Source organism: Saccopteryx leptura, chromosome 1 (assembly GCF_036850995.1).
Source record: "Saccopteryx leptura isolate mSacLep1 chromosome 1, mSacLep1_pri_phased_curated, whole genome shotgun sequence".
NCBI lineage: Eukaryota > Metazoa > Chordata > Mammalia > Chiroptera > Emballonuridae > Saccopteryx > Saccopteryx leptura.
In genome coordinates, this window is record NC_089503.1 from 260,336,794 (window position 1) to 260,361,106 (window position 24,313).

General features: G+C 52.2%; 1 protein-coding gene across 6 annotated transcripts in view; it reads left to right on the forward strand.

Annotated features, from left to right (window-relative positions):
• The window catches only part of CRTC1 (CREB regulated transcription coactivator 1), a 71,671-nt gene that overhangs the window by 20,636 nt on the left and 26,722 nt on the right, over positions 1–24,313 (forward strand). For all 6 annotated transcript variants that reach the window (XR_010747169.1, XM_066350356.1, XM_066350358.1 and 3 more), the window contains exons 2-4: positions 17,938–18,054; positions 20,667–20,804; positions 21,799–21,860. Coding sequence is in view for 5 of the 6 variants with exons in the window: in XM_066350356.1 (XP_066206453.1) it covers positions 17,938–18,054; positions 20,667–20,804; positions 21,799–21,860 (317 nt within the window). In the remaining variant the exon portion in view is untranslated. The remainder of the gene's footprint in view (positions 1–17,937; positions 18,055–20,666; positions 20,805–21,798; positions 21,861–24,313) is intronic.

Sequence of the window (24,313 nt, forward strand, 5' to 3'; positions counted from 1 at the left end):
CCTCCTTGGCCTCCCTCACCACCCCATTTCCTGCTTATTTTCTGCATGGCCTCACTCAGAAATTCTCTGCCGCCTTTTCTTCACTGCCTGATCTGGTGCCTGGAGCACCTGGTGCCTGGACCTGTTTATGCTGTGGGTGAGCACATGAACTGGCAGAGCTCATCCCAGCCAGCATGGGCCTGTTGGCTTCCCCTACTGCCTCCTTTCCAGCACCCTTGGTAAACTGGCTCCCTTTGTCTCTAGGTACCTGCCCAGGCCTCCTGTCCTGCTAACCTTGGGCAATGCCCTGTGGATGTACCCTTCCTGGAGGGGACTGGCTGGCTGAGCCAGACACACAAGATTTTCTGGGACTACTAAAGGGCAGAGACAAGATCCAGTGTGATTGGCTGGACTTCTGGGCTGTGTTGAGCTATTCCCTCAATTAGGGACTGGGTGGGGGTATAGTATTGGCTGCATCCTGCCCCTGCCCCCACCCCCTGGGGCCCTCAGCTCTTGAGAAAGCTTGTGCCCACCTGGCCTGGCTGCTGACCCCTCTGACTTTGCCACTGTCCCCTCTTCAAGGCTTCCCAGGCCTCTTGGTGTTGGGGCATCTACTCTCACTGGGTCCTCTAAAGGTTAAATGCTGGACGTGCAGCAGTGGGTTTCTTTGGGCTTTTGGCTTAGGATGAGACCTGCATTCTGGGCCTCACTTGGCCCATATGCAGCCTTCACCTTCCTGTCTCAGTCGACCTGCTTCTAGGGTAGGGTTGGGGCTTTCTCCCTCTGCGTCTTGGGTCAGGCCACACAGCTGCTGATCCAGAGCTAGGAGCAGCAGGGATGAGCTAGCTGGGCTTGGTGGCCCTCGGTCTGCATCCAGCTGGGTGATGATATCAGGCTGTGCTGACCCTATCAGAGCCTGCACTCAGGCTTGACAGGTGTGGGGCCCATGCTGCCCCCATGCCTGGGAGGCAGGGGAGCCATGGTCCTGTTCTAGATGATAAAAAATTGCCAGCCAGGAATCCAGGCCCTAAGTTGTTGGCACTTCTAGTGTTTCAGAAGCCAACAGTTCTGACTTTTAAGTTGATTTTAAAAATACAAATAAACCCCCAAATTTTTTTTTGTTTTTTTTGTTTTTTTGTTTTTTTTTTTTTTCATTTTTCTGAAGCTGGAAACAGGGAGAGACAGTCAGACAGACTCCCGCATGCGCCCGACCGGGATCTACCCGGCACGCCCACCAGGGGCGGTGCTCTGCCCCCCAGGGGGCGATGCTCTGCCCATCCTGGGCGTCGCCATATTGCGACCAGAGCCACTCTAGCGCCTGAGGCAGAGGCCACAGAGCCATGCCCAGCGCCCGGGCCATCTTTGCTCCAATGGAGCCTTGGCTGCGGGAGGGGAAGAGAGAGACAGAGAGGAAAGCGCGGCGGAGGGGTGGAGAAGCAAATGGGCGCTTCTCCTATGTGCCCTGGCCGGGAATCGAACCCGGGTCCTCCGCACGCTAGGCCGACGCTCTACCGCTGAGCCAACCGGCCAGGGCAACCCCCAAATTTTAAAGTTGGCTACTAGTTCACTTTTTTTTTTTAAATGCTGTCAATCCTTAAAAAGGCCACAGCTACGGCTGCCATATTCCTACCTGCCAGGTTGCAGGCTCTGACGTGGGCCTGTGAACCCCAAGCCCTCTGAGTTTCACCAGACAGGTGGCCACACCACTCCTAGGATGGGTGCCAGGCAGGTCCACCCATCCCAGGCGGCCTCTAGAGAGTATGTGCAATGGCCGAAAAGCCATGTGGCCGATGGTCTCTGATCAGCAGTTCATGTTCTTCATATAATTGTGGGGCTATGATGGCTTCCAGTTAGAGAACACTACTCTGAGGACAGGGACACTGTCCTTGGCGACTATCCCCCACTCGCACTGTTGTCCCCCATTGGGAGCTCAGCAAGGGATGCTCTGGGCCCCAACCGCCATTCCCTTCCACACTGATGTATATTTGTCCCTCAGTTAAAACCTTGGGGATGATTTTCATTTCTTTAGAGTTTATTTTACTGTGGTAAAATTTACCAAATATAAAATTTATAATTTTAAAATACACCTTTCAGTGGCATTTTGCATATACATAGTGTTGTGAACCATCAACTGTATCTAGTTCCAGAACATTCCCTTCCACCCCAAAGAAGACCCTGTCCCCATGATCAGTCACTCCCTATCTCCCCTTCCCTAGCCCTTGGCAACCACTAATTTGCTTCCTGTCTCTGTGGATTTACCTGTTCTGGGCATTTCATATCAGGAAATCATATACCACGTGGCCTTTTGTGTCTGGCTTCTTTTGTGAGCATCATGTTGTCAAGGTTCATGCACATTGTAGTGTATGTCAAAGCTTCAATCCTTTTTATGGCAGAGTAATGTTCCATTGTTTAGATAGACCACCTTGTTTATCCTTCATCAGTGGACATTTGGGTTATTTCTACTTTTTTGGCTCCTATAAACACATGTGTGCAAGTGTTGGGTAGACCAGGGGTCTCAAACTCAACTCAGTATGTGGGCCGCAGAGCAAGATCACAGCCGTTCGGCGGGCCGCACTAGGTCTACAAAAGGCAACTGTTACGCAACACTTTTCTCACTGCAGTTGAAAACAAAAAAAAATCAGCACAACAAGCACAATCGTACATGCAGTGTACTTAGTGTCACAAAACGACCAGAAACTGTAGTTCGCATCACAACTGCTGTTAACTAAGCTAATATCTAGCTAGGATGCTAGAGAAATGAAAAATACAAGTAGGCCCCTAGGCTTACTTAATTTTATCCAAAATATTTTGAACTTCGTGGATTAGTCTGCGAGCCGCACAAAATTGTTCAGCGGGCCGCAAGTTTTGAGACCCCTGGTGTAGACAGAGGTCTTGATTACATGGGCTTTGTACTGAGAAGTGGACATAATACATCCTGTGGTAACTCTGTGCTTAACTTGTTCAGGAACCATCAACCTCCTGATGTTTCAAATAGGAGTGTGACACAAGTTGAACTTAAGAAAAGGAGAGGATTAGCCCTGGCCGGTTGGCTCAGTGGTAGAGCGTCGGCCTGGCGTGCGAGAGTCCCGGGTTCGATTCCTGGCCAGGGCACACAGGAGAAGCACCCATCTGCTTCTCCACCCCTCCTCCTCTCCTTCCTCTCTGTCTCTCTCTTCCCCTCCCGCAGCCGGGGCTCCATTGAAGCAAAGTTTGCCTCGGACGCTGGGGATGGCTCCATGGCCTCTGCCTCAGGCGCTAGAATGACTCTGGTTGCAACAGAGCAACCCCCCAGATGGGCAGAGCATCTCCCCCTGCTGGGCATGCTGGGTGGATCCGGTCAGGCACATGCGGGAGTCTGTCTGACTGCCTCCCCCAGTTTCCAACTTTGGAAAAATATTAAAAAAGAAAAGAAAATTACTTTAACTTGTAAAAAAAAACAAAAGAAAAGGAGAGGAAAGAGCTTCTGGCAGAAGTGTGCAGAGAAGGCTTCGGATAGGGGTTTGTGGAAGAGGTTATAAGGGCTTCTGTGTGAGATGACACAGGCTGAGACCAGGGTCCTGGAGATCAAGCTACTGGGACTTGTTTAAGGAAACAATGATGGGTTGAGGGAAAGGGAGGACCTACAGAGAGTCTGCAGTACTACTCCCCTGCCTGCCCCTCGCCTTCCTGGTGCAACACTCAGGTCCCCCTCCAGCCACCCCAGCCAGCTCTCTGACCTGACCTCCTAGTGGTCTCCCCTCAGTGTCTACCTCCCCAGCCACCCATGCCACCATTTGTCTTATCTCCACAGACCTATAATATTCACCTTCCCTGGGTCCTTGTCCTTGCTTTCTCTTCCCCAAGCTGGGGACAGTTCCTCCACAGAGAGGCCTGTCCAGGAAAATGTCCACTGGACTACACACAGTTTATGTGGGACCTACTTCACCAGGTTGAGAATGTGGTCTAAGGGCAGCAAGGCAGCCCGAAGGCCCATCTGCCCCTTCCCCAGGCCTGCAGCAGGTACTGCCCAGGGCTCCAGTAGGATCTTTTGGGGCTCAGGGCAGGACCATGAAGCATTTAAGAAGTGGGCCAGGCAGCCTTCCCCAACCACAAAATGGCTTTTAGGGTTTTTACATAACTCTGTCTAAAAAATGGAGCATAAAAGCTATTTTGGGCCCATGATAATGAGGGCATCTTGCTTTTGTCCCGTCTTCCCAGAGCCCCTGCCATCCTGGGTTAGGGGCATCATTGAAGGAGCCGCTGGTGGGAGATGGTTTCAATACAGAACCTGAGCAAGGCTAGGTGTCAGCCTGTGGATGCTGTGGTCAAAAATTGCTTGTTTGGCATTAGCACAAGGCAGCTGCTAAATATCACCCTGTGGTGCCCAGCATCCCAGAGGCCAGTGGATGCTGATCCCTTGGCGTGAGAAAGGTCAGCCTTCTTGCCACATCTGGGACTCCACATCCCCAGGCAGGTCAACCACCTGTCAGAAACTTGGCCTACCATTTTCAAGGTGGCTGGGCCGAGGGAGGCTGGGACATCTCACGGCAACTGTGTCAGCATATGGGTACCTGCCTAGATCGAGGGGCCCATTGCTGGAAGGCAGTCCCCCCATTTCCCATGAATGGGATTCTGGCTGGTGGTTTCTATATCCAATTGTGATGAGATATAAAATTAAACTGCAAAGTATCTTTACTCTCAGACACAAGTAGAGATATATGTTTCTATGCTCCCAAAGCCACGTGTGTACACCGAAGGGTGTGTTTAGTCAAGGCAGAGAAATGACAAGTTTTGGAGTTTCCTCTCCCCATGTGTAACAAACGTAGATACACCCATCCTGTCCCTCCTGCTCCTTTCCTGGGGGCCCACCTAGAGCTGGGGATGCCCCTCTCAGACCTCTGATCTCCGTAGGGCAGCGGTTCTCAACCTGTGGGTCACGACCCCGGCGGGGGTTGAACAACCAAAACACAGGGGTCGCCTAAAGCCATCGGAAAATACATATTTGAGAACCGCTGCAGTAGGGCCTCTGCATTTCAAGCCCTCCCTCTCTTTCCTTAGCTCTTTCTAGCATGGGGTCCCTCTCTATGGCTACCAGGGAGCCCCCATCCTCACAGAATCCCTTGCTGTCTGGATCATCACATTGGCCCATTTTTGGGTTCCCATTGGTCTCTGTCCTGGAGAGGACAAACCAGGGTGTTCAGTCCCAGCCCTGAGCTCAGGAGGCTTGCTCACTCCAGTAATATGGTTTGTCAAGGCCTTTCCTATGTTCCAAAGAATTCCTCTCCTGCTAGCCACCCTGTTCCCTGCACACTCCTGTATCAGTCCCTGCTTGGGGACGTCCCTAGAAAGGGGGCAGGCTGGCCCTATCCTGGGATTTATACCTTTCCCCTCTCGGACCAATCTTGAAGACAGTGCAAAAATCACTGCAGCAGGTGGAGAGGGGCTTTCCTCCATCCACCTCCCACCCTTTGGGCAGTGTCCTTACTCTTCCTGAAGTGGAGGCCCTGCCCTGGGCTGATCCTGCAGTGGTTCCAGCTCCGTGTTCTGCTGACTGATGATTTGCAGGAACATCTTTTCGCATAAATCTTTGTTTTGGACATCTCCCTTAGGAGAGTTTCTCAGAAGTGGGATTATCAGGTCAGAGGGCAGGAACACATTCAGGCTCCCAATGAATGCCGCCAGATGGCTTTGAGGACACTTTGGGCCACCTGCCTGTCAGGGTTCTGGTCATTTCTGCTAAGGCTGATGTGTACTGGCATCCATGTGCTGGTATGGTTTCACCCCTCAGCCCCCAGTGATAGTAGAGGAAACAGGGAGGGGAGAGCACTGCCTGTGGGGGCCCAGGGCCACAGGAAAAGTCTGGGGCATTGCCACTGCTGGATGGTTCTTAGTGTGGAATTTGAGGTGACGTAGGTTTGGGTGACTGTGATGGATTGAAGAGTGCGCCCTCAAATTCATGTCCAACCAGTACCTATGAATGGGAACTTTGGAAATAGGGTTTTGCAGATCTCTTCAAGTCAACATGAGGTCATCCTGCAGGAGAGTGGGCCCTAAATCCAGTGACTGGTATCCTTATAAGAAGACAAAACACACATAGGGAGAAGGCCAAGTGAAAACAGACGGAGATGGGAGTGATGTGTCTGTAAGCCCAGGAACGGCATGGACTGCCGGTAGGCACCAGAAGCCAGGAGAGAGGCCTGGGACAGACTCTCTGGCAGATACTCCAGAAGGAGCCAGCTTTGCCTAGCCCTGTCTCAGACTTCTACCATCCAGAGCTGTGACAGAATAAATCTCCTGTTGTTTTAAGCCCCCTGGTTTATGGTAATTTGTTCTGGCAGTCCCATGACACTTACACAGTGCCAAAGAGTGCAGGGTAGACAGAGAGGGGCTCCAGTGTCAGGGTACCCTCAGATCCTGAAGAAGCACCTCTCCTTCAGTGCCCTGTTACCTGAGATGCTGCCCAGGGGTTGGGAGTGTACACTGTCCTGACCCGTCTCTGTCTCTCTCTCTCTCTTTTTTAAAATTGATTGATTTTAGGGAGACAGAGGAAGGGAGAGGAGAAAGAGAGAGAGGAGCATTCATTTGTTGTTCCACTTAGTTGTACGTTCACTAGTCGCTTTCCATATGTGCGCTGACCAGGGGTAGAACCTGCAACCTTGGTGTTTTAGGATGACGTTCCAACAGACTGAGCTAACTGGCTAGGGACAGTCTGTCTTTCTCTCTTTCTCTTTCTCGCTCTCTTATTTTACTAGACAAGGGACTTTATTAACCTTGTTCCAGACTTTATTCCCAGCCTTCTTCAGCTTAATTAGCTGCAGAGAATGAATTGTGAGCTGCAGTGTCCACGGGGTTTGGACTTAAAAATATCAGAGATCTGATCTTATCAGCTCCAGAAGCCAAGTAACATGAAAATGTAGTTATAATATAAATGAGCAGCTCCAAGTCTCTTCTTCAGGCCTGATCATCTTTAGAAGTTTACTCAATTCTGTTTGTCTCATTCTTGGAAGCTCTTCTGGCAGATAGCATCCCAGTTCTGTGGCCTCCCCAGAGCCTCTGACTGTGCCAGGGCCAGCAGCCCCTGAGGAGACCTGGAGAGCTTCTGGAGGTTTCAGGAGAAACTGGATGCTCTTGGCTATTCAAAGGGGGTTGCAATGTGTGCTGGGGTCAGCCACCTGATTCAGGGGACACTGGCTAGCAGTGTTCAACCATGCTGCGGGAGCTACGCACTTAGATAAATGGGGTGAGATTGGCGTTCAAGTGCTGGACATCTTGTGCAATGCAGGGCAGCAGCCTCCTCTCTTAAGAACATAATAACATGGAACCAGGGGTAGCAGATAGCTTCAGATAGCCTGAAATGTAAAAAGTTTCCTGGCAATGCAGTTTCCACCAGATTATGGCAGAAGGTAACCCACTCTTCCATATGGCTTTGCTGGTGTCTCTGGAATTTGCCTTCAAGCTGCATGTGGAACCTGCAAAGCATAACTACCTGCTTCTCATGCAGGGCCCCTCACACCTCTCGCAGACCAGCCAGGGCTTATATAGGGCAGAGGTGGGAACCTCTGCTGTGTAACCATTTGCAGGCCTGATGGTGATGTGCTGTGTCCCTGTAGTCAGTATGTGTAAAAGGGGGTGGGGAGAGTCATACTGCTCACAGCATCCCACTCTAGGCTTGGGGATGTGATGACCAGAAGCAGGCCAGAGGGATGTGTGCAGCCAGGCTGAGCTACATGCCCAGTAAGGTCCCACATCTCTGTTGCTTCACCCAGTGTACCCAGGACTTTATGGTGGGGTTGGAATAGAGTTATAGAGGTTATCCCCAGGAGCTTCCAGGGAGATATGCCTTAGGGACCGGCCCTTGGCAGCTCCCAGTGTGCCGAGACCCCCAACCTGGCAAATCCACTCCAGGGTCACTAGCCCCTGGTTCTCTGGCCAGACCCCATACTGTCCTGGTCTGGGCATCAGCATTGTCCTCCCCACTACTCTGCAGTGACTGCCTATCAGAGCTGGCCTGGCCTTGAACTACCTCCTTCTTCCTGTGCCTCCACTTCTGCCTGGATCCTTACTAGCTCATTCTTTATCCTGGAGTGTCAGCTTAAGGATTCCTGTTGTTAGCTCCCCCCAACTATCCAGACTCAGGGACTTAAAACAACAAATTTAGTCCCTCATAGTTCTAGAGACTAGAAGTCTGAGATCAGGGTGTGGGCAGGGTTGGATCCTTCTGGGGGCCCTAAAGTAAAGTTTGTCCTAAGCCTTGCTCCTGGGGGCTGCCAGCAACCCTTGGGGTTCCTTAGCCTTGTGGCTTGATTTTGGCTTCTATCCCTGTCTGTTTCTATTCTCTTTTTATAAGGACACCAGCTACTGGGTTTAGGGACCTCCCTAAATCCAGTATGACCTGTCTCAAGAGCCTTAACTAATTATATCTGCAAAAAATTCATTTTCAAACAAGGTCACATTCTAAGTGTCCAAATTGGCATGAATATTGGGGTCATTGGTCAGCCTAATAGGGGCTGAGCTGCTTCGCCTGTTGTTCCAGCTCCATCCCACAGCCTTGCAGCCACCTGTGATGTTCTCCAGGTGCACCCACCCATTTCCTGGCCTGTGACCCCAGTGAGCTAGTGTGTCACTTTACATTTGGGGAACTGATTTTGGAAATACTGCCCATGATTTTCCTTTCCTCCCTGCTGCCTAGCAGTCCTGGAGGAGTGCACCATCTTACCTTACTGAGTCTTGGGCTCTCCTGGGCCAGGCACAAGAAGGCTCCTTCCCACAGGTCACTCTGCACCCTGGAGGCTCTTGCTGGGAGAGTCCTGGGGTCCCTGGTCCTGGTTGGTTGTAGGGTGACTCTGACCTAAGCTGTGGATGGTCACTTTCTGGGGTGGGTGCTGATCCTAGAGGCACGCTGGGAGGACCACAGCCATGAGGGCCCCTTGGCCTACTGGACAGACAAAGGAGGCAACATATCCTTGAGTGGATGCCTCACATTCAAATGTAGAAGCCCTAATTCCAAGTGTGACTATATGTGGAGATGGACTTTCGAGGAGGTGACTTTTAAGGTGAAATGAGGTCATGAGGGTGGGGTTCCAATCAGTATGACTGGTGCCCTAGTGAGAAGAGAAAGAAAAGAGAGTCCTCCTCACACACCCCCAAGGAAACACCACATGAGGACATGGCAAGGAGGTGGCCATCTGCAACCCAGTAAGAGGGCCCTCACTAGAACCCCATCAGCATCGTGGTCTCGGGCTCCCATCCTCTAGAACCATGAGAAATAAGTTTCTGTTGTTTGAGCTGCTCAGGCTGCTGTAACAAAGAAAGAGGGTTATTTTGTAAGTAGGGATCAGGAAGGGCTTCCTGAGGAGGTGTATGAGCTGAAACCCAGGTGATGAGAAGGAGCTCCATGGAAAGTTCTAGGAAAGGGTGGTAGTGTGTGTGTGTGTGTGGGGGGGGTATGTGTGGACCTTGAGGCAGAGGAAGGGCCTTGCAGGAAGTTGAGTTTGCTAGGAAATGAACTTGGATTGTGACCGAGGCCCATCCTGTCAGTGGGCAGCCTCAGGGCCTGTTGTCCCTCCGTGTCTTAGTTTCCCTGCTTATAAAATGTAGCTGAAGCCAGGTCCACCTCTTGAAGGCTGCTGCACAGCCCCACTCAAGGTGATCTCCTGGCTGACTGGTGGGACTGGGGTCTCATCTGGGGCAGAAGCCCCCATGAGCCAGCTGTGCTGAGCTCAGACCCCGAGGGACCCTTCACACATACCAGCTGGAAGGCCTGCACTCAACAACCGCACCAACAGGGAAACAGAACATGCTCCCAGTGGACCCTCTGATTCAGCCAGGGTCGGGAACTTGGCAGCAACCACAGAGCTTGATTAAAGGCATTCCAAGACGCCTGGTGTTTGTGTATCTGGTTCTGTATTTACACTTTGGGAATGAATGAGGAGGCAGCTGGGGAGTTTCTCTCTCAGCCAGGGGGCTGGGTGACTCAGCCTGGAATCCTCACTCTGCCACAAGCCTGTGTGCTTTCATTCATTCCCCCATTCATTCATTATTCCCTCTCTCACTCAACAGATGTGTGATGTTAAACTCCAGTGTCCCAAGCACGCTTCGGGGGGGGGGGGGGGTTGGCTGTGAGGTGGGACCTGGGCAGCAACAACATTGATAAGAATTAACTCAAAATAGGTCAAATACCTAAATGTAGAGCTGTATCTATAAAACTCCTAGAGGAAGCATAGATGTAACTCTTCCTGGCCTTGGATTAGGCAATGGATATTTAGATAAGACACTAAAGGCACAAACAACAAAATAAAAATAGATTAATTGGACTCTATCACCATTAAAAATTTCTTGCATCAAAAGACTATCATAAAGCCCTGGCCAGTTGGCTCAGCGGTAGAGCGTCGGCCTGGCGTGCGGGGGACCCAGGTTCGATTCCCGGCCAGGGCACATAGGAGAGGCGCCCATCTGCTTCTCCACCCCTCCCCCTCTCCTTCCTCTCTGTCTCTCTCTTCCCCTCCTGCAGCCAAGGCTCCATTGGAGCAAAGATGGCCCGGGCACTGGGGATGGCTCCTTGGCCTCTGCCCCAGGCTCTAGAGTGGCTCTGGTTGCGGCAGAGTGATGCCCCGGAGGGGCAGAACATCACCCCTGGTGGGCGTGCCAGGTGGATCCCAGTCGGGCGCATGCTGGAGTCTGTCTGACTGTCTCTCCCCATTTCCAGCTTCAGAAAAATACAAAAAAAAAAAAAAAAAAGACTATCATAGTAAAAACTCATGGATCAGGAGAAAATATTTGCAAACCAGATAGCTGATAAGGGATTAATCTGGATATATAAAGAATTCTTATGACTCAACATGAAAAAGACAAACCCAGTTTTAAAATGGGCAAAGGATTTGACAGACATTTTTCTCCAAAGATGGTGTACAATTGGCTAACAAGCCATGAAAAGGTGATGAACATCTCTAGACACCAGAAAAATACAAATCAAACCTACAATGAGATATCACATCAAACACAACAGGATGGCTACTGTCAGAACAATAAAAACCAAGTATAGGTGAGGATGTGGAGAAATTGGGACCCTTGTGCACTGCTGGTGGGAATGTAAAAATGTTGTAGCCACTGTGGAAAACAGTATGGCTGTTCCTCAAAAAAAAAAATTACAGAGTTACCATGTGACCTGTATAGATTTGAATAGCGACCCAAACAGATACTTGTATAGCCATGTCCACAGCAATGTGGTCCATCGACAAAGTGGAACATTATTTGCCCATAAAAAGGAGTGAAGCACCGACACACACTATAACATGGAGATGAACCTGGAAGACATGCCGACTAAGAGAAGCCAGACACAGAAGGCCACATAATTTATAATTCCACTTATATGACATATTCAGAATAGACAAATCCACATCCAGAAAATAGCTTAGTGGCCTGACTGGTGGTAGCACAGTGGATAGAGCATCAACCTGGGACTCTGAGGACCTAGGTTTGAAACCCTGAGGTCACTAGCTGGAGCGTGGAGTTGCTGGCTTGATTGTGGGATTATAAACATGATCCCATGGTCGCTGGCTTGAGCCCAAAGGTCACTAGCTCGGCTGGAACCTCCTGGTCAAGACACGTATGAGAAGCAATCAACGACAACTAAAAGTAACGCAACTACGAGTTGATGCTTTTCATCTCTCCCTGCCTGCCTGTCTTTTCTGTCTCTGTCTCTAGCATGCCCTATAAAAAGGTAGCTTAGTGGTTGTTGGGGGAAGGGGGAGTGATTGCTAATGGGGTTGGGGTTTTCTTTTAGGGTGACAGAAATGTTCTGGAACTAAATAGAGGTCATGGTTGTACAACATTGTGAATGTATTAGATGCCATTGAATTTGTACATGTTAAAATAGTTTGGCCCTGGCCGGTTGGCTCAGTGGTAGAGCATCGGCCTGGCGTGCAGAAGTCCCGGGTTCGATTCCTGGCCAGGACACACAAGAGAAGCGCCCATCTGCTTCTCCACCCCTCCCCCTCTCCTTCCTCTCTGTCTCTCTCTTCCCCTCCCACAGCCAAGGCTCCACTGGAGCAAAGATGGCCCGGGCGCTGGGGATGGCTCCTCGGCCTCTGCCCCAGGCACTAGAGTGGCTCTGGTAGCAATAGAGCGACGCCCCAGAGGGGCAGAGCACCGCCCCCTGGTGGGCGTGCCGGGTGGATCCCGGTCGGGCGCATGTGGGAGTCTGTCTGACTGTCTCTCCCCGTTTTCAGCTTCAGAAAAATACAAAAAAAAAAAAAAAAAAAAAAAAAAAAAAAAAAATTAAAATAGTTTGTTTTATGTTATGGGAATTTGGCTTCAATAAAGTTTACAAAGAGAGAAACGCTGTCTTGGGCCTTTCTGGTCGAACACCTGCAGGCACAGCCATCCCCCCAGAGCGCAGGTTTCCAGTCCTTTCCAGAGTGGTAAAGGTGATCATGAAGAGAGACAGCATGGCCTGTGGACATATGGCATGAGTGGTCACTGGGGTCTCCTGCAGCCACAGCATGGAGGCTGGGGAGTCCCAAGTTAGGGCTGGTGGCCTGGCCCTTGGCCCTCCTCCCCCTAGAATGATTGCCCAGGCTGTTCATTGCTGTCCTCTGTGGCTTCAGTGAGATGTCCACAGCTGTGCACATATCACCTTAACTGAGCTGTGTAGGGAATGGAGCCCAGGAGGGGCAGTCTGTCCTCCTCAAACTCAGCACCTGCTGCCCAAGCTGAAGCTGGGGGTCTCCTACAGCCAAGCCTGGGAAGGAACCTGGAGGGACCCAGCCAGACAAACTGAATGCACATGGCTGTTAGGGAACGGTGGCCCTGGAAAACCCACTGGTGACTCTATAAGACTCGGATTCTTTCAGGGGCTCAGGGGCTCCCTGCATGTGTCCTTATGGCTGCTGGAACACTTGGAGAACCTGTTGAAGCGCAGTCTCTCCCTCCCAAGGACACCCCCAAAAGTGATTTGGGCCAGGGAATGCCAATCCCCCTGGGTCCCAGTTAGCGCTTGGTCCTGGAAACATGTGCTTGAGCTGGGAAGGGGACAGTGTGCGCTCTTTGCTTCCCTCTTGTGGGTGGGTCTCAGGTTGGGCCCCAGACAGGGGCACATGCTGCCTCTGTACTAGGATAGCCATCCCTTCTTCCTTGGACCTCAGTGTCCTCGAGGTTGGGGGTAAGGGTCTTATGTAAATATAGGAAAAACAATGGTTCTTGCCTGGGATCCTGAGTGTGTTCATCTTTCCTGCGCTCACATGTCACCTGTTGTCACTTGTTTCCCTTGTATTCTGAGCTCTTCCATTGTGTTATGGACCTTATGGGGCTAACAATCTGATGGGAGGAGACACAGACCTCAGTTGGGTAGTTTTGGACAATGAGCTGTGGAGGAAGTAACCCTGTGGGTGTGAGATACTCCGTGTCAGGTTAGCCCAGTGGGAGGAGCCTCTTGTAGGAGGCAGCACCAGTACAAAGGCCTCAAGGCAGCAACCGTTTTAGTTGGTGGAGCCTGGTCATTGTGGAGAGCAAATGGCCAGACTGAAGCCTTCATGAGAGGGTAATGGAGGCCCGCTCAGAGCGCACTTCTCCCTGACCCAACCAGGCTTTGAAGGACAGAGCTCAGCCTTTAGCACACTGGCTCCCCTTAATCTCATTAGAATGCCCACCTTTTACCATGGAGATTACTGATGGGCTTGAACAAGGTTGGCCTGTTTAAAGAGTGAGGCCTGATGGCCCTGGCCGGTTGGCTCAGTGGTAGAGCATCGGCCTGGCGTGCGGGAGTCCCGAGTTCGATCCCTGGCCAGGGCACACAGGAGAAGCGCCCATTTGCTTCTCCACCCCTCCCCCTCTCCTTCCTCTCTGTCTCTCTTCCCCTCCCTCAGCCAAGGCTCCATTGGAGCAAAGATGGCCCGGGCGCTGAGGATGGCTCTGTGGCCACTGCCTCAGGCACTAGAATGGCTCTGGTTGCAACAGAGTGATGCCCCAGATGGGCAGAGCATCGCCCTTTGGTGGGCATGCCGGGTGGATCCCGGTCGGGCGCATGCGGGAGTCTGTCTGACTGCCTCATGGTTTCCAACTTCAGAAAAATACAAAAAAAAAAAAAAAAAAAAAGAATGAAGCCTGGGATGGGCTGGCAGGGGTGTGTGTCACAGCATCATCTTGTCAGTGTGAGGGGGTGGTAGGTGAGGACTGGGAGTGCTCTAGAGAAGTGACTGCATCCATCACATCACACCTTCCCAGGGCCACTGGCCCCTGTTCCCACCCTTTTGGTCCCCATTTTGCCTAGCCCTGTGGATGCTGCCAGGATGGGGGATGTTCCCAGCAAGGGCATGGGCACTGACAGAAGCTGGGGATGTGCACTTTGCCAGGTGACCCCCTACCTGTGGGATTCTCTCAGCAAGGTAGGACTGAGGGTGACTCTTGCAGGGGAGTTGGTGGGGTCAGGGGAAAAGGGCCCTGCCTGGAAATAAAGGGACGCAGGACTGAGGTGAGGAAATTGGAAGGGGAAACTGCGGGCCAGAAGGTTCTTGAGAGAAGCAGGGCAGGCTCCTGTCATGTGGCTCATGCCACAAAAGGAGGACATGGGGTGAGTCTCTGATCTGAGGTCACCTGTGCCCAGGTGCTGGTCAGGGCCCTGGCACAGGTGTTGTCCCTCATGACTGTGGGGAGGGTGTTGGGAAAACAGCTATGTTAGGCTTGCTTACTTTTACTTTGCCTGATTAGTGCATGAGCATGTGGCAGTGCCAAATGTATAGTCTATGTAAGGCTACAGATGTTTGCCCTCAGGGTGGATTGTGGATTGCTTGCCTGCCACTGTGAGGGACCATTTTGCTGTTCGTGCACTTGCTGCCCTGAGAAGCAGTTTTCCCCTGCCTGTGTACTTGCCTGCTGTTGCAAGACTATAATAAATGGTAATGGCCCAATGCTTTCTGGCTCTGCAGTTCCTCTACCGTCTGCCTGAATCCATTGTGGACCTGCCTGGCCTCTGCTACCAGCATTACATCTGGTGTAGTTGGCAGGATTCAGATCAGATCGGGTATGGAGCCACGGACACTGTCGAAGGGTGATATAGAGGAGTGGCTGTTCCCTGTGACTATCCTGTTAGGGGCTGTGGCCTGGGTGTTTCTTACAGCCCTGGGAGGAGAAACTGAAAACTCTGTACAAGAGGCCGCCTAAGGTCAAAAGCTCCAGGATGAGCTGCAGACTAAGTGCAGCTTGAACTGCAACAGTTGCTAGGGAAGGAGGCCTTTCAAGAGCGCCAGTGTGAAATGCAGGCTGAGCACCAGCAGAGCCTGGAACTGGAACCAGCACTGGAGAAGGAATTAAGGGTTCACGAGCTGCAGTTTGCCCTAGTAGCTGACCGTTGACAGTGAGTTGTTAGAGAAACAACTTTGGGATCAAGAGCTTGAGTTCCAGCTTCATTTCAAGAGCCAGCAGCTTCAAGAGCTGAAGCAGACATTGAAGAGGGAGCTGTATTCATGCAGCAGAGTGGCTCTGAGTTGGCAGGAGCAGGTGACTCCAACTCCTTCTCAGAAGAGGAGGTTCAAGCTGAAACAGCCGTCAGCAGACTCAGAGTCCAGCTAGTGGTCACCCAGAAAGTAAAAACCCAGCAGCCAAGAGTGCCTCGGGGGCAGGCACAACCCCCTCCCCAAGTAGTTGAGCACTCTGTGGTCTGGCCCTGTATCCAGAGTTGATGGAGTTAGGGATGAAATTCAGGCAGAAACCCAATACAGCGATGAGGCACCTTATTCTCTGCAGCACTCTGTCAGCTCTTTTTAGGTCACTAGTGGCTATCTTGAGCCCCTGTGTGGAGCAGCCCATCAATGTGGTTACACAGACAGTGGCAGATTTGAGGGGGTGTGTGTGGAGGCAGCACAAAATCAAAGAGCTATATGGCTAGTTGCCTGTAATGGACTTTCACCTTGGGTGATTTGTATAGACAGCTGCGCTATCACGGACTGATCATCGAGTGGTATAATGGACTCTTGAAGCAGGGACTTCGACAAGAGGGGGACACTGGCTCCCTTGTTGGTTGGACATGCTGCTTGTGGACAGTACTACCAGGAGACCTCGATGGCGAGACCACGGCACCTGTGGAGGCCCTCCTGCACTGGGAAGCTGTTCACATCCAGTTGCAGAAACGCACTAAGGACACTTTTTTCAATAGACATGGCCCTGGACTGTACAGGCCCTCCCACCTACTGTGCGGTAGGGGGTTAGAGGTAGGCCTTCAGTTAACTCCCTGGGCAGAGTGCTCAGGGAGACATTGTAAAGGGCATCTTTGTAATTATTGTCATTTTTGGTATAGTTTGTGCCTTTGTAATTCTGTTGCTGTACTCTGTACTGTTTCTGTGATATAATGTGCCTCACTCCTCACACAGGGACCATCACAGAAGATACCTGTCATGTAGATTGTGAGGCATGTAACCCTAAAGGGGTGGCTTTTTGGCAAAACAGCTGTGTTAGGCTTGCTTGCTTGTACTTTGCCTGATTAGTGTATGAGCACATGACAGTGCCACATGTGTATAGTCTATGTAAGGCTACGGGTCCTTGCCCTCAGGTGGGTGGATTGCCTGCCTGCCACTGTGAGGGGTCATTTTGCTGTTCGTGTGCCTGCTGCCGTGAGAAGCAGTTTTCCCCTGCCTGTGTGTTCCCCTGCCGTGGACTCTAATAAACAGTAATGGCCCTAATGCTTTCTGGCTCCACACTTCCTCTACTGTCTGCCCGAATCCAATGTGGACCTGCCTGGCCTTAGCCACTGGTATTACAGAGGGTCACAGTGGGGTGTTGATGTCAGAGACAAACTCTGGTCTGGGCCCTGCAGACCCTGAGAATCACCTGCATAGGAACAGAACAAGGTCAGGCTCTCTTTCAGCTCCACACAGCTTGCAGGAAACAGCTGTTTACCTGCATGAGGTGCTCTTCTGGGTGGCTAGTTTCTGGGCTTCACTTTCTACAGTGCCCAAAGCCCCCCAGGAAGCTGGGCCATGATTAGGGAGTGGGTGGTATAGGTGGCCAGCTGGTGGAGGCTGCCACAAACTTTGTGAGGAACCGCAAGAGCCTTGTGTATAGAGTCCTAGCAACCACCACAGTCTGGAAAGCGACAGCACCCCTTCCTGCATGCCCAGCCCTTGTTCATGATGCCCGCCTCCCACAGCGGTGTGATGGGCTACAGGTGGGGATGCCCAGGTCAGGGTATCAGCTGTTGTTCCCAAAAAGTGGAATCAGCTGCTTGAGAGAGAACAGGCAGATGCCAGGCCAGATCCCAGGCAGCTGTTGCTGGTTATGGAGGCCCGGATCCCTGGTTCTGAGGTAGGAGGAGTCCCCAGTTGAGTGATGGGCAGTGAGGACTGTGCAGGGATCTGGCCAGCCCAGATGAGAGCCAACTACTGGGCCTAGCCCCAGTTAAGCAGAGGGACAGGCAGGAGCTTGAGGCCTTGGGCAGGACCCTTGAACTCAGGTAGGGTCTGGCAGACCTGTTACTCCTGGGTGTGCTGCTGGAGGAATCCACATCCTGCACTTTGAAAGCCACTGAGTCGGCCCGTGATTCCGGCTATTGGAAAGAAGATTTCTCTTGTGACTGGTCGTCAATTTGCAGCCTCTGGCCTGTGCCCAGTAACGAAGCCTTGGCCATGATAAGAAATGGCTCCCCTGGGTGGGTGAGGGGCCTTTTCCTTGGGCTGCAGGCTCCAGGCCTACTCTATACTTTTGCTCATTTACAAAACTGCCTATCAGCCAGCAAAAAAAAGTTCCCCTACATTCAGAGAGTCCTGGGGACGACCTCTTTGGTTACCTGGGTTTATGATTCTGCCATTTGGGTAAAAAGACATCTGGCTCCTTCGAGAATTTGAATCATGGGATCCTACACCTTCGGTTACTGGTACCACTGACCTCACCACTTGGGTTCTTTTCAGGCCCTTGGGGATAGGGTGGTGTTTTAATGGTGTGCTAGGGAGGGCCTTGCAGCCCCCACTGCAGCTGCTGGTTTCTCTCTTACAGCTCCAGCTCCAGAAGTCACAGTACCTGCAGCTGGGCCCGAGCCGTGGCCAGTACTATGGCGGGTCCCTGCCCAATGTGAACCAGATTGGGAGCGGCACGGTGGATCTGCCCTTTCAGGTGAATACCCCCACCCCTTTCCCCCATTGCCTCTCTAGGGAAGCTTTCCCTGGCTTCCTGCCTGGGGCACGTTCACTCTGGGCAAGTGGGTATGCATGATGGCTGCTTTGAACAACTGAGGTCAACAGGCAATTGCCACAGCTCTCCCACCCCACACCCGCCTACTCCTTTCCTGTCCCTGGGATGACCTGGTCATACTTCAACCAGATCCCTCCTGGCCAGTACCCTGTCATTATCAGTAGACCCTGCAGCAAGGCCTCAGTCTGGCCTCAAGTATTTCAGCAGCCACTACACCTGTTGGCCGGCTGCGCAGCAGCGGGAACTGCTTAGGGCCTCTGGGGCTTGGCTCCATCAGCCTCACTAATCCGCAAGCCCAGCGGTTCTCAGAAGGAGGCCCCAAGGCCTGACCCCACTTGTCTGCAAATGTTTCTTGGCAGAGACCCACATAGCATGGCTCCCGCAGGCCACAGGGCTGCCATGCACATCCTTATCATAACTAAAGGGAGATAAGGCTCACCACTGGGCACAGTGCCAGCCTCTTTTCCAGGGCTGCTCATGACCATGGTGGTCTGCAGGTGGGAGTGGAGGCAAGGTGGGCCGGGGAGCTGGGGCTGAGAGCTGGGCTATTCCCACCATGCTGTCTGCTCTGCAGGGACAGGTCCATGGACTGCCACACTTCCATCCCATTGCTGAAATGGGGCCCCAGAAATAGCCACATCTATCCATATGCTGATAGGTCAGATGGAACCTCAGGGCACTTAGTCTCCACCCAAGTAACTTATCAGTTCCTACTGTTACCATGATACTGACACTGGAATGGATCCCCCAGGCTGGCTTGGGATCTGCCCAACTCAGCTCTGGCTCCCTGAGGCACGGCTCTCCTCGAACAGCCTCCTCATTGGAAAAGATGTCTGGGGCTGTTGAGATGACCAAAAGCTGACCCCTTCGTCAGGGCACTCCCGAGTTGGGGTTCTCCCTCCTCCTCCCTAGGGGAGATTGTCTCTGGGCATCCTGAGCTTGCCCTGCCTGGGCCAGCATGGAGCCTTTAGGGCTATGGATACAGGGGCCTGTTGGGGTCCCAGAGGACCAGGTGAGGCAGAGCATCTCAGAGTCTTGGTTCTTTGCATTTCCAGCCCAACGAATTTCTGGGGGATACACTGGCAGCGACTCCTGTCTCTCTGGTAAATGAGCCCCTGGGCTGAGGCTATTGATGTCCCCAGCGTGGCTGCCCTCCTGGCCTGGTGGGAAGTGTTCTGTCTGCCAAACAGAAACTGATCTGCTCTGCACCCCCATGTCTGGGGAAGTGTGTGTGGGCACATGGAAAGACCCCACCCAAGATTTTGAGCATGCACTCCAGTGCTGCATGGTTCCCATGACACATGCACATGTGTGTGCACAATCCTAAACATGGTCTGGTGAGCTAGGCTATGGCCAAGCTGAGCTTCTCTCTGCCTCTGGCTCTGCTTCAGCCACCTCAGTTTTCCCTCCACTTTCCATGCATCTCAGAGGAAGTGAGCAGCCCCTGCCCTCTGGTGTCCCTGCTGGATGGTGAGGTTCCCTCCCTCTCTTAGTCATAGCCATCTCCCACGCTGGCAGGATCCTTGCTGGGTCAGAAAGAGACAGAAGTCCTGGATATTGGGAGAGCAGTCAGCCCTGAATTCCAGGTGTGAGGTATTTGGATACATGGGGAAGAGCAGATTCCACCATGGAAGAAGGAAGTCACTTTTAACCCCACTTCCCAGAGAAGATAGGAGGGCCCAAGGACCAGCTGGCTAGGCAAGGGGACAGGCTGTATTGAGAGCTAGCTAAAGTTGCCAGTCTTACACCACAGTCAGATGGCAAGAAGCCCCATGGTGCTAGAGATGGCAGAGAGCATGCTCCTGAGGGCCCCAGGGCATGAAGCTGGGAGAGGGAGCAGGGCCTGGCCAAGGGCCTCATGCCTGCCCCAGGTGCTAGAAGAAAGCCCTATCCTACCAAGTAGTAGTCCAGGGCCCCAGAAAGTGCCTGTATTTGGCTCATGGTATTGCCAAAATATGGTCAGGGAGAGTGCTTGGGGCTGAGTTTCAGTCAAAAACAGGCTCAACAAGGAGCCTCCAGGGAGCCAGCACTTGGCCATGTGGGCCCCTCAACATCCTCGGCTAGAAGCCCCAGGCTGTCTCTTGGCAGCCCCTCCAGGGATGACGTAGGTGGGAATAGGAGGCCAGCCAGGCCCCAGAGAGAAGGCAGAGGCCTGTCTGCACCTGGTGAGGCTGAGGGCAGGGTGGGGGTGGGGTACTGCTCAGGCCATCTGCACCCCTGGCACCGTGGCCAGCACTGGATCTGAGCTTGTGCCACTCTGCCTGGCCCGTGCATGCCGGCTGCACTGCATGCCCATCGCCGCGGTGCCCAGGACCCCTGGCTTGCCCCTAACCACGCAGTGCTTGGAGGTTGGGAGCTGGTCACGGGGAAACCTGTCCTGGTTGCCTCATGCTGGCCAACAGTATCTTGGGAATGGGGGACCCTGAGGTAAGATCCTAGGGGCAGGCCACAGCTGATAACCGTTTTGGGTTTCTCTCGTTTTTTTTTTCCGTCTCCTTCTCTCCTCCCCTTGCCGGCCCCTTCCCCTCCCCCAGACACCCTTCCAGTCCTCTGGCCTGGACACCAGCCGGACTACCCGGCACCATGGGCTTGTGGACAGAGTATACCGGGAGCGCGGCCGGCTTGGCTCCCCACACCGCCGGCCCCTGTCGGTGGACAAACATGGACGGCAGATATCCTTTCCCCAGAGGACTTGGATTGGGGGGCTGGGCCCTGTTGGTGACTGCAGGACCTTGAGCTCGTCTAACTAATTGAGCTACCAGCTCTGGGGATGGATTGGTGCTGTCCCAGTGTACTTCCTGGAGGAGGCAGTGAAGCAAGCTGATGAACCTTTGGCTAGGTGGGGACTGAGGAACACAGGGAACAAGAATGCATAGGTGGCCACTGGAGCATGCAGCCTGAGGTGAGAGTTGGGGAAGGTGATACTGAACCACACTGCACTTGGATACCCAGCTGCAGTGGGGCCCAGGAAGGCTGTGAGCAGGGTGACCACACATCAAGGCCATGTTAATGGACCCCTCCCAGGGCCACATGGAGGACAGACCAACCAAGGCAGTGGGGCTGAGGGGGTCCGAACCAGACCCAGATGGATCCAAGGGAGACTCCATCTGAAGACATGAAACTTCTGTCTGCAGCTCTGCCAAGCAAAGATCATCAGGAGTCCCCCCCCCCCCCAACTCAGCCATCCCTTGGAGCTCAGCCAACCAGCCCCACCCCCCAGAGTCTGAGTGCAGCTCTGGGAACTCCTGCTTCCTAGAACAGAGAAGCCTGTTCTTTCCTGGTTTTCATTTCCGTAGCTGGGGGAGCCCAACCAGCTGGGCTCCAGACAGAGCCCTCGGGCCCCGGGATCCGCCCATCAGCCCAGAATTAAGAGTCATGACCTGGGTCATCTGAACAAGACTCCCTGCTGTCCCTGTGGGCCCTGGTTTTCATGGCTGAGGCCCCTCTTGGAAGGGGTGCAGCCCACACGTGCACTTGCAGGGGGTGAGTGCTGAGTGCTAGGTGGATGGGGCCGCCCCCGGGGCCACTCACAGCCAGGAAGGAAAGGGCCCCCCCTCCCCACCCTGCGGCCCCAGCTGTTTGCAGGCTCTATTAGCCTGGCCACTGGGTTTTTGGGGCTAGGGTGGGATCTGAGTCAACAGTGCTGTCCCCTTAACTCACATTCAAGCGGACAGCTGTCCTTATGGTACTGTGTACCTCTCGCCACCCTCGGACACCAGCTGGAGAAGGTCAGTGACCCAAAGCCAGCCTCAGTCCTCTGGTTGGAAACAAAACCAAACTTTCATCCTAGATGTGTTTGGAAAATCAATTATGTACTCACTTTAAAACAACAAAATGAAGAAGCATCTAGTTTTTAGAAATCCGTTCTATTTTCCTTTTTTAAGCAAAGTTGGGACTATATTGACTATTCAGTGTTGTGGCTGGCTTTATTTTTCATTTAGTGCTATGGTTTCCCACATGATAAATGTCATGAAAATGCAGTTATAACAGTATTATACATTTATTACTAGAATATTAGGAGAATAAATGTACCTAGAGAAGGTACACTTATTAAAATAAAAACACTCATAATACCATCATATAGAAAGGTGTAAAATACTAATATAAATATGTTCAATAATATAGGTGATGGTTGCCTGACCAGGCGGTGGCACAGTGGATAGAGCGTCAGACTGGGATGCCAAGGACCCAGGTTTGAGACCCTGAGGTCGCCAGCTTGAGCGCAGGCTCATCTGGTTTGAGCAAAAGCTCACCAGCTTGGACCCAAGGTTGCTGGCTCGAGCAAGGGGTTACTCCGTCTGCTGAAGGCCCACGGTCAAGGCACATACGAGAAAGCAATCAATGAACAACTAAGGTGTCACAATGCGCAACAAAAAACTGATGATTGATGCTTCTCATCTCTACATTCCTGTCTGTCTGTCCCTGTCTATCCCTCTCTCTGACTCTCTCTCTGTCTCTGTAAAAAAATATATATATGTGTCTGTGTGTGTGTGTGTGTGATGGTTATGTACCATATACATTATGCCACTGAAGCATACACTCAAAAATGGTTAAAATGGTTCCCTAGCCAGTTGGCTAAGTGGTAGAGCATCAGCTTGGCATGTGCATGTTCCAGGTTCGATTCCCGGTCAAGGCACACAGGGAAAGTCACCATCTGCTTCTCCACCCTTCTTTCTTCTCTCTCTCTCTCTCTCTCTCTCCCCCTCTCTTGCAGCCATGGCTTGATTGGTTCTGTCCCAGTGCTGAGGATGGCTCTGTGGAGCCTCCGCTTCAGGCGCTAAAAATATTTCAGTTGTGAGCATGGTCCCAGATGGGCAGAGCATGGCCTCAGACGGGTTGCCGAGTGGATCCCAGTCGGGGCACAGGCGGGAGTCTGTCTCTCTATCTCCCCTCCTCTCATTTGGAAAATAAGAAAAAAAAAGTGGTTAAAATGGTAAATTTTATGTTATACATCCCTTACCACACACAGAAAATGTGTATTTGTATATGTGATTTCAGAAAAAAAACAACTAAAAGTAAGCAAACTTAAAAATATATATGTATATAATACAATATTTAATTAAATAATGCAATTAAATTCTCAACAAGCACTTATATATTGGGCCATGTTCGACTGTCACATACATTAACTGGTATAAAACTCAGAGAGCAGGCCCTGTCCAGGTAGATCAGTTGATTAGAATATCATCCTGTTATGCTGAAGTTGCAGGTTTGTTCCTCAGGACATATAAAAGAAATCAATTAATGAATGGTGAAGCAACAAATTGATATTTCTCTCTGTGTTTTTGTCTCTCTCCATTCCTCTCTCTCTCAAAATCAATTTTAAAAAGCCATAGCATTGGCCCTGGCCGGTTGGCTCAGTGGTAGAGCGTCGGCCTGGCGTGCGGGAGTCCCGGGTTCGATTCCTGGCCAGGGCACAGGAGAAGCACCCATCTACTTCTCCACCCCTCCCCCTCTCCTTCCTCTCTCTTCCCCTCCTGCAGCTGAGGCTCCATTGGAGCAAAGATGGCCCGGGCGCTGAGGATGGCTCTGGGGCCTCTGCCTCAGGCGCTAGGGTGGCTCTGGATACAACAGAGTGACGCCCCAGATGGGCAGAGCATCGCCCCCTGGTGGGCGTGCTGGGTGGATCCCAGTCGGGCACATGTGGGAGTCTGTCTGACTGCCTCCCTGTTTCCAGCTACGGAAAAATGCAAAAAAAAAAAAAAAAAGCCATAGCATTGTGGAATATAGACACAAGGAAATTGAGCCTAGAGAGGTCAGAATACTCGCTCAAAGACATGTAGCTGTGGGGTGTGGCTAGGATCCCGACTGGTTCTTCACTGCTCAGCTGGCCCTGGGGTCAGCGACAGGCCTGATCCTTTGTAACATGTTCTTCTCCCTTAAGTTTCCTCCACATCACTCTCAGTGTCTGGGACATCCCCATTGGGTGCAAGCAGCGCTTATTCTCATCCTTGAATTGCCTGCCATGCTCATGGACTGTCCTTTGCATGTCTACCCAGTTCCCCTTGGGCACCCCTAGTATCCTGGGCAGCTGATGGCTGTTTTAGAATCCCTCTATCCAGGCACCTGTAGCTGGGGGCAGATTTGATGATTGTGTCCCTGGGGCAGAGGATAGAGCTCCTGGCAGCATTTGGGCTAATTGAAACAAGATTCTACCCCCGCCCCCCATGCTATTATTCCT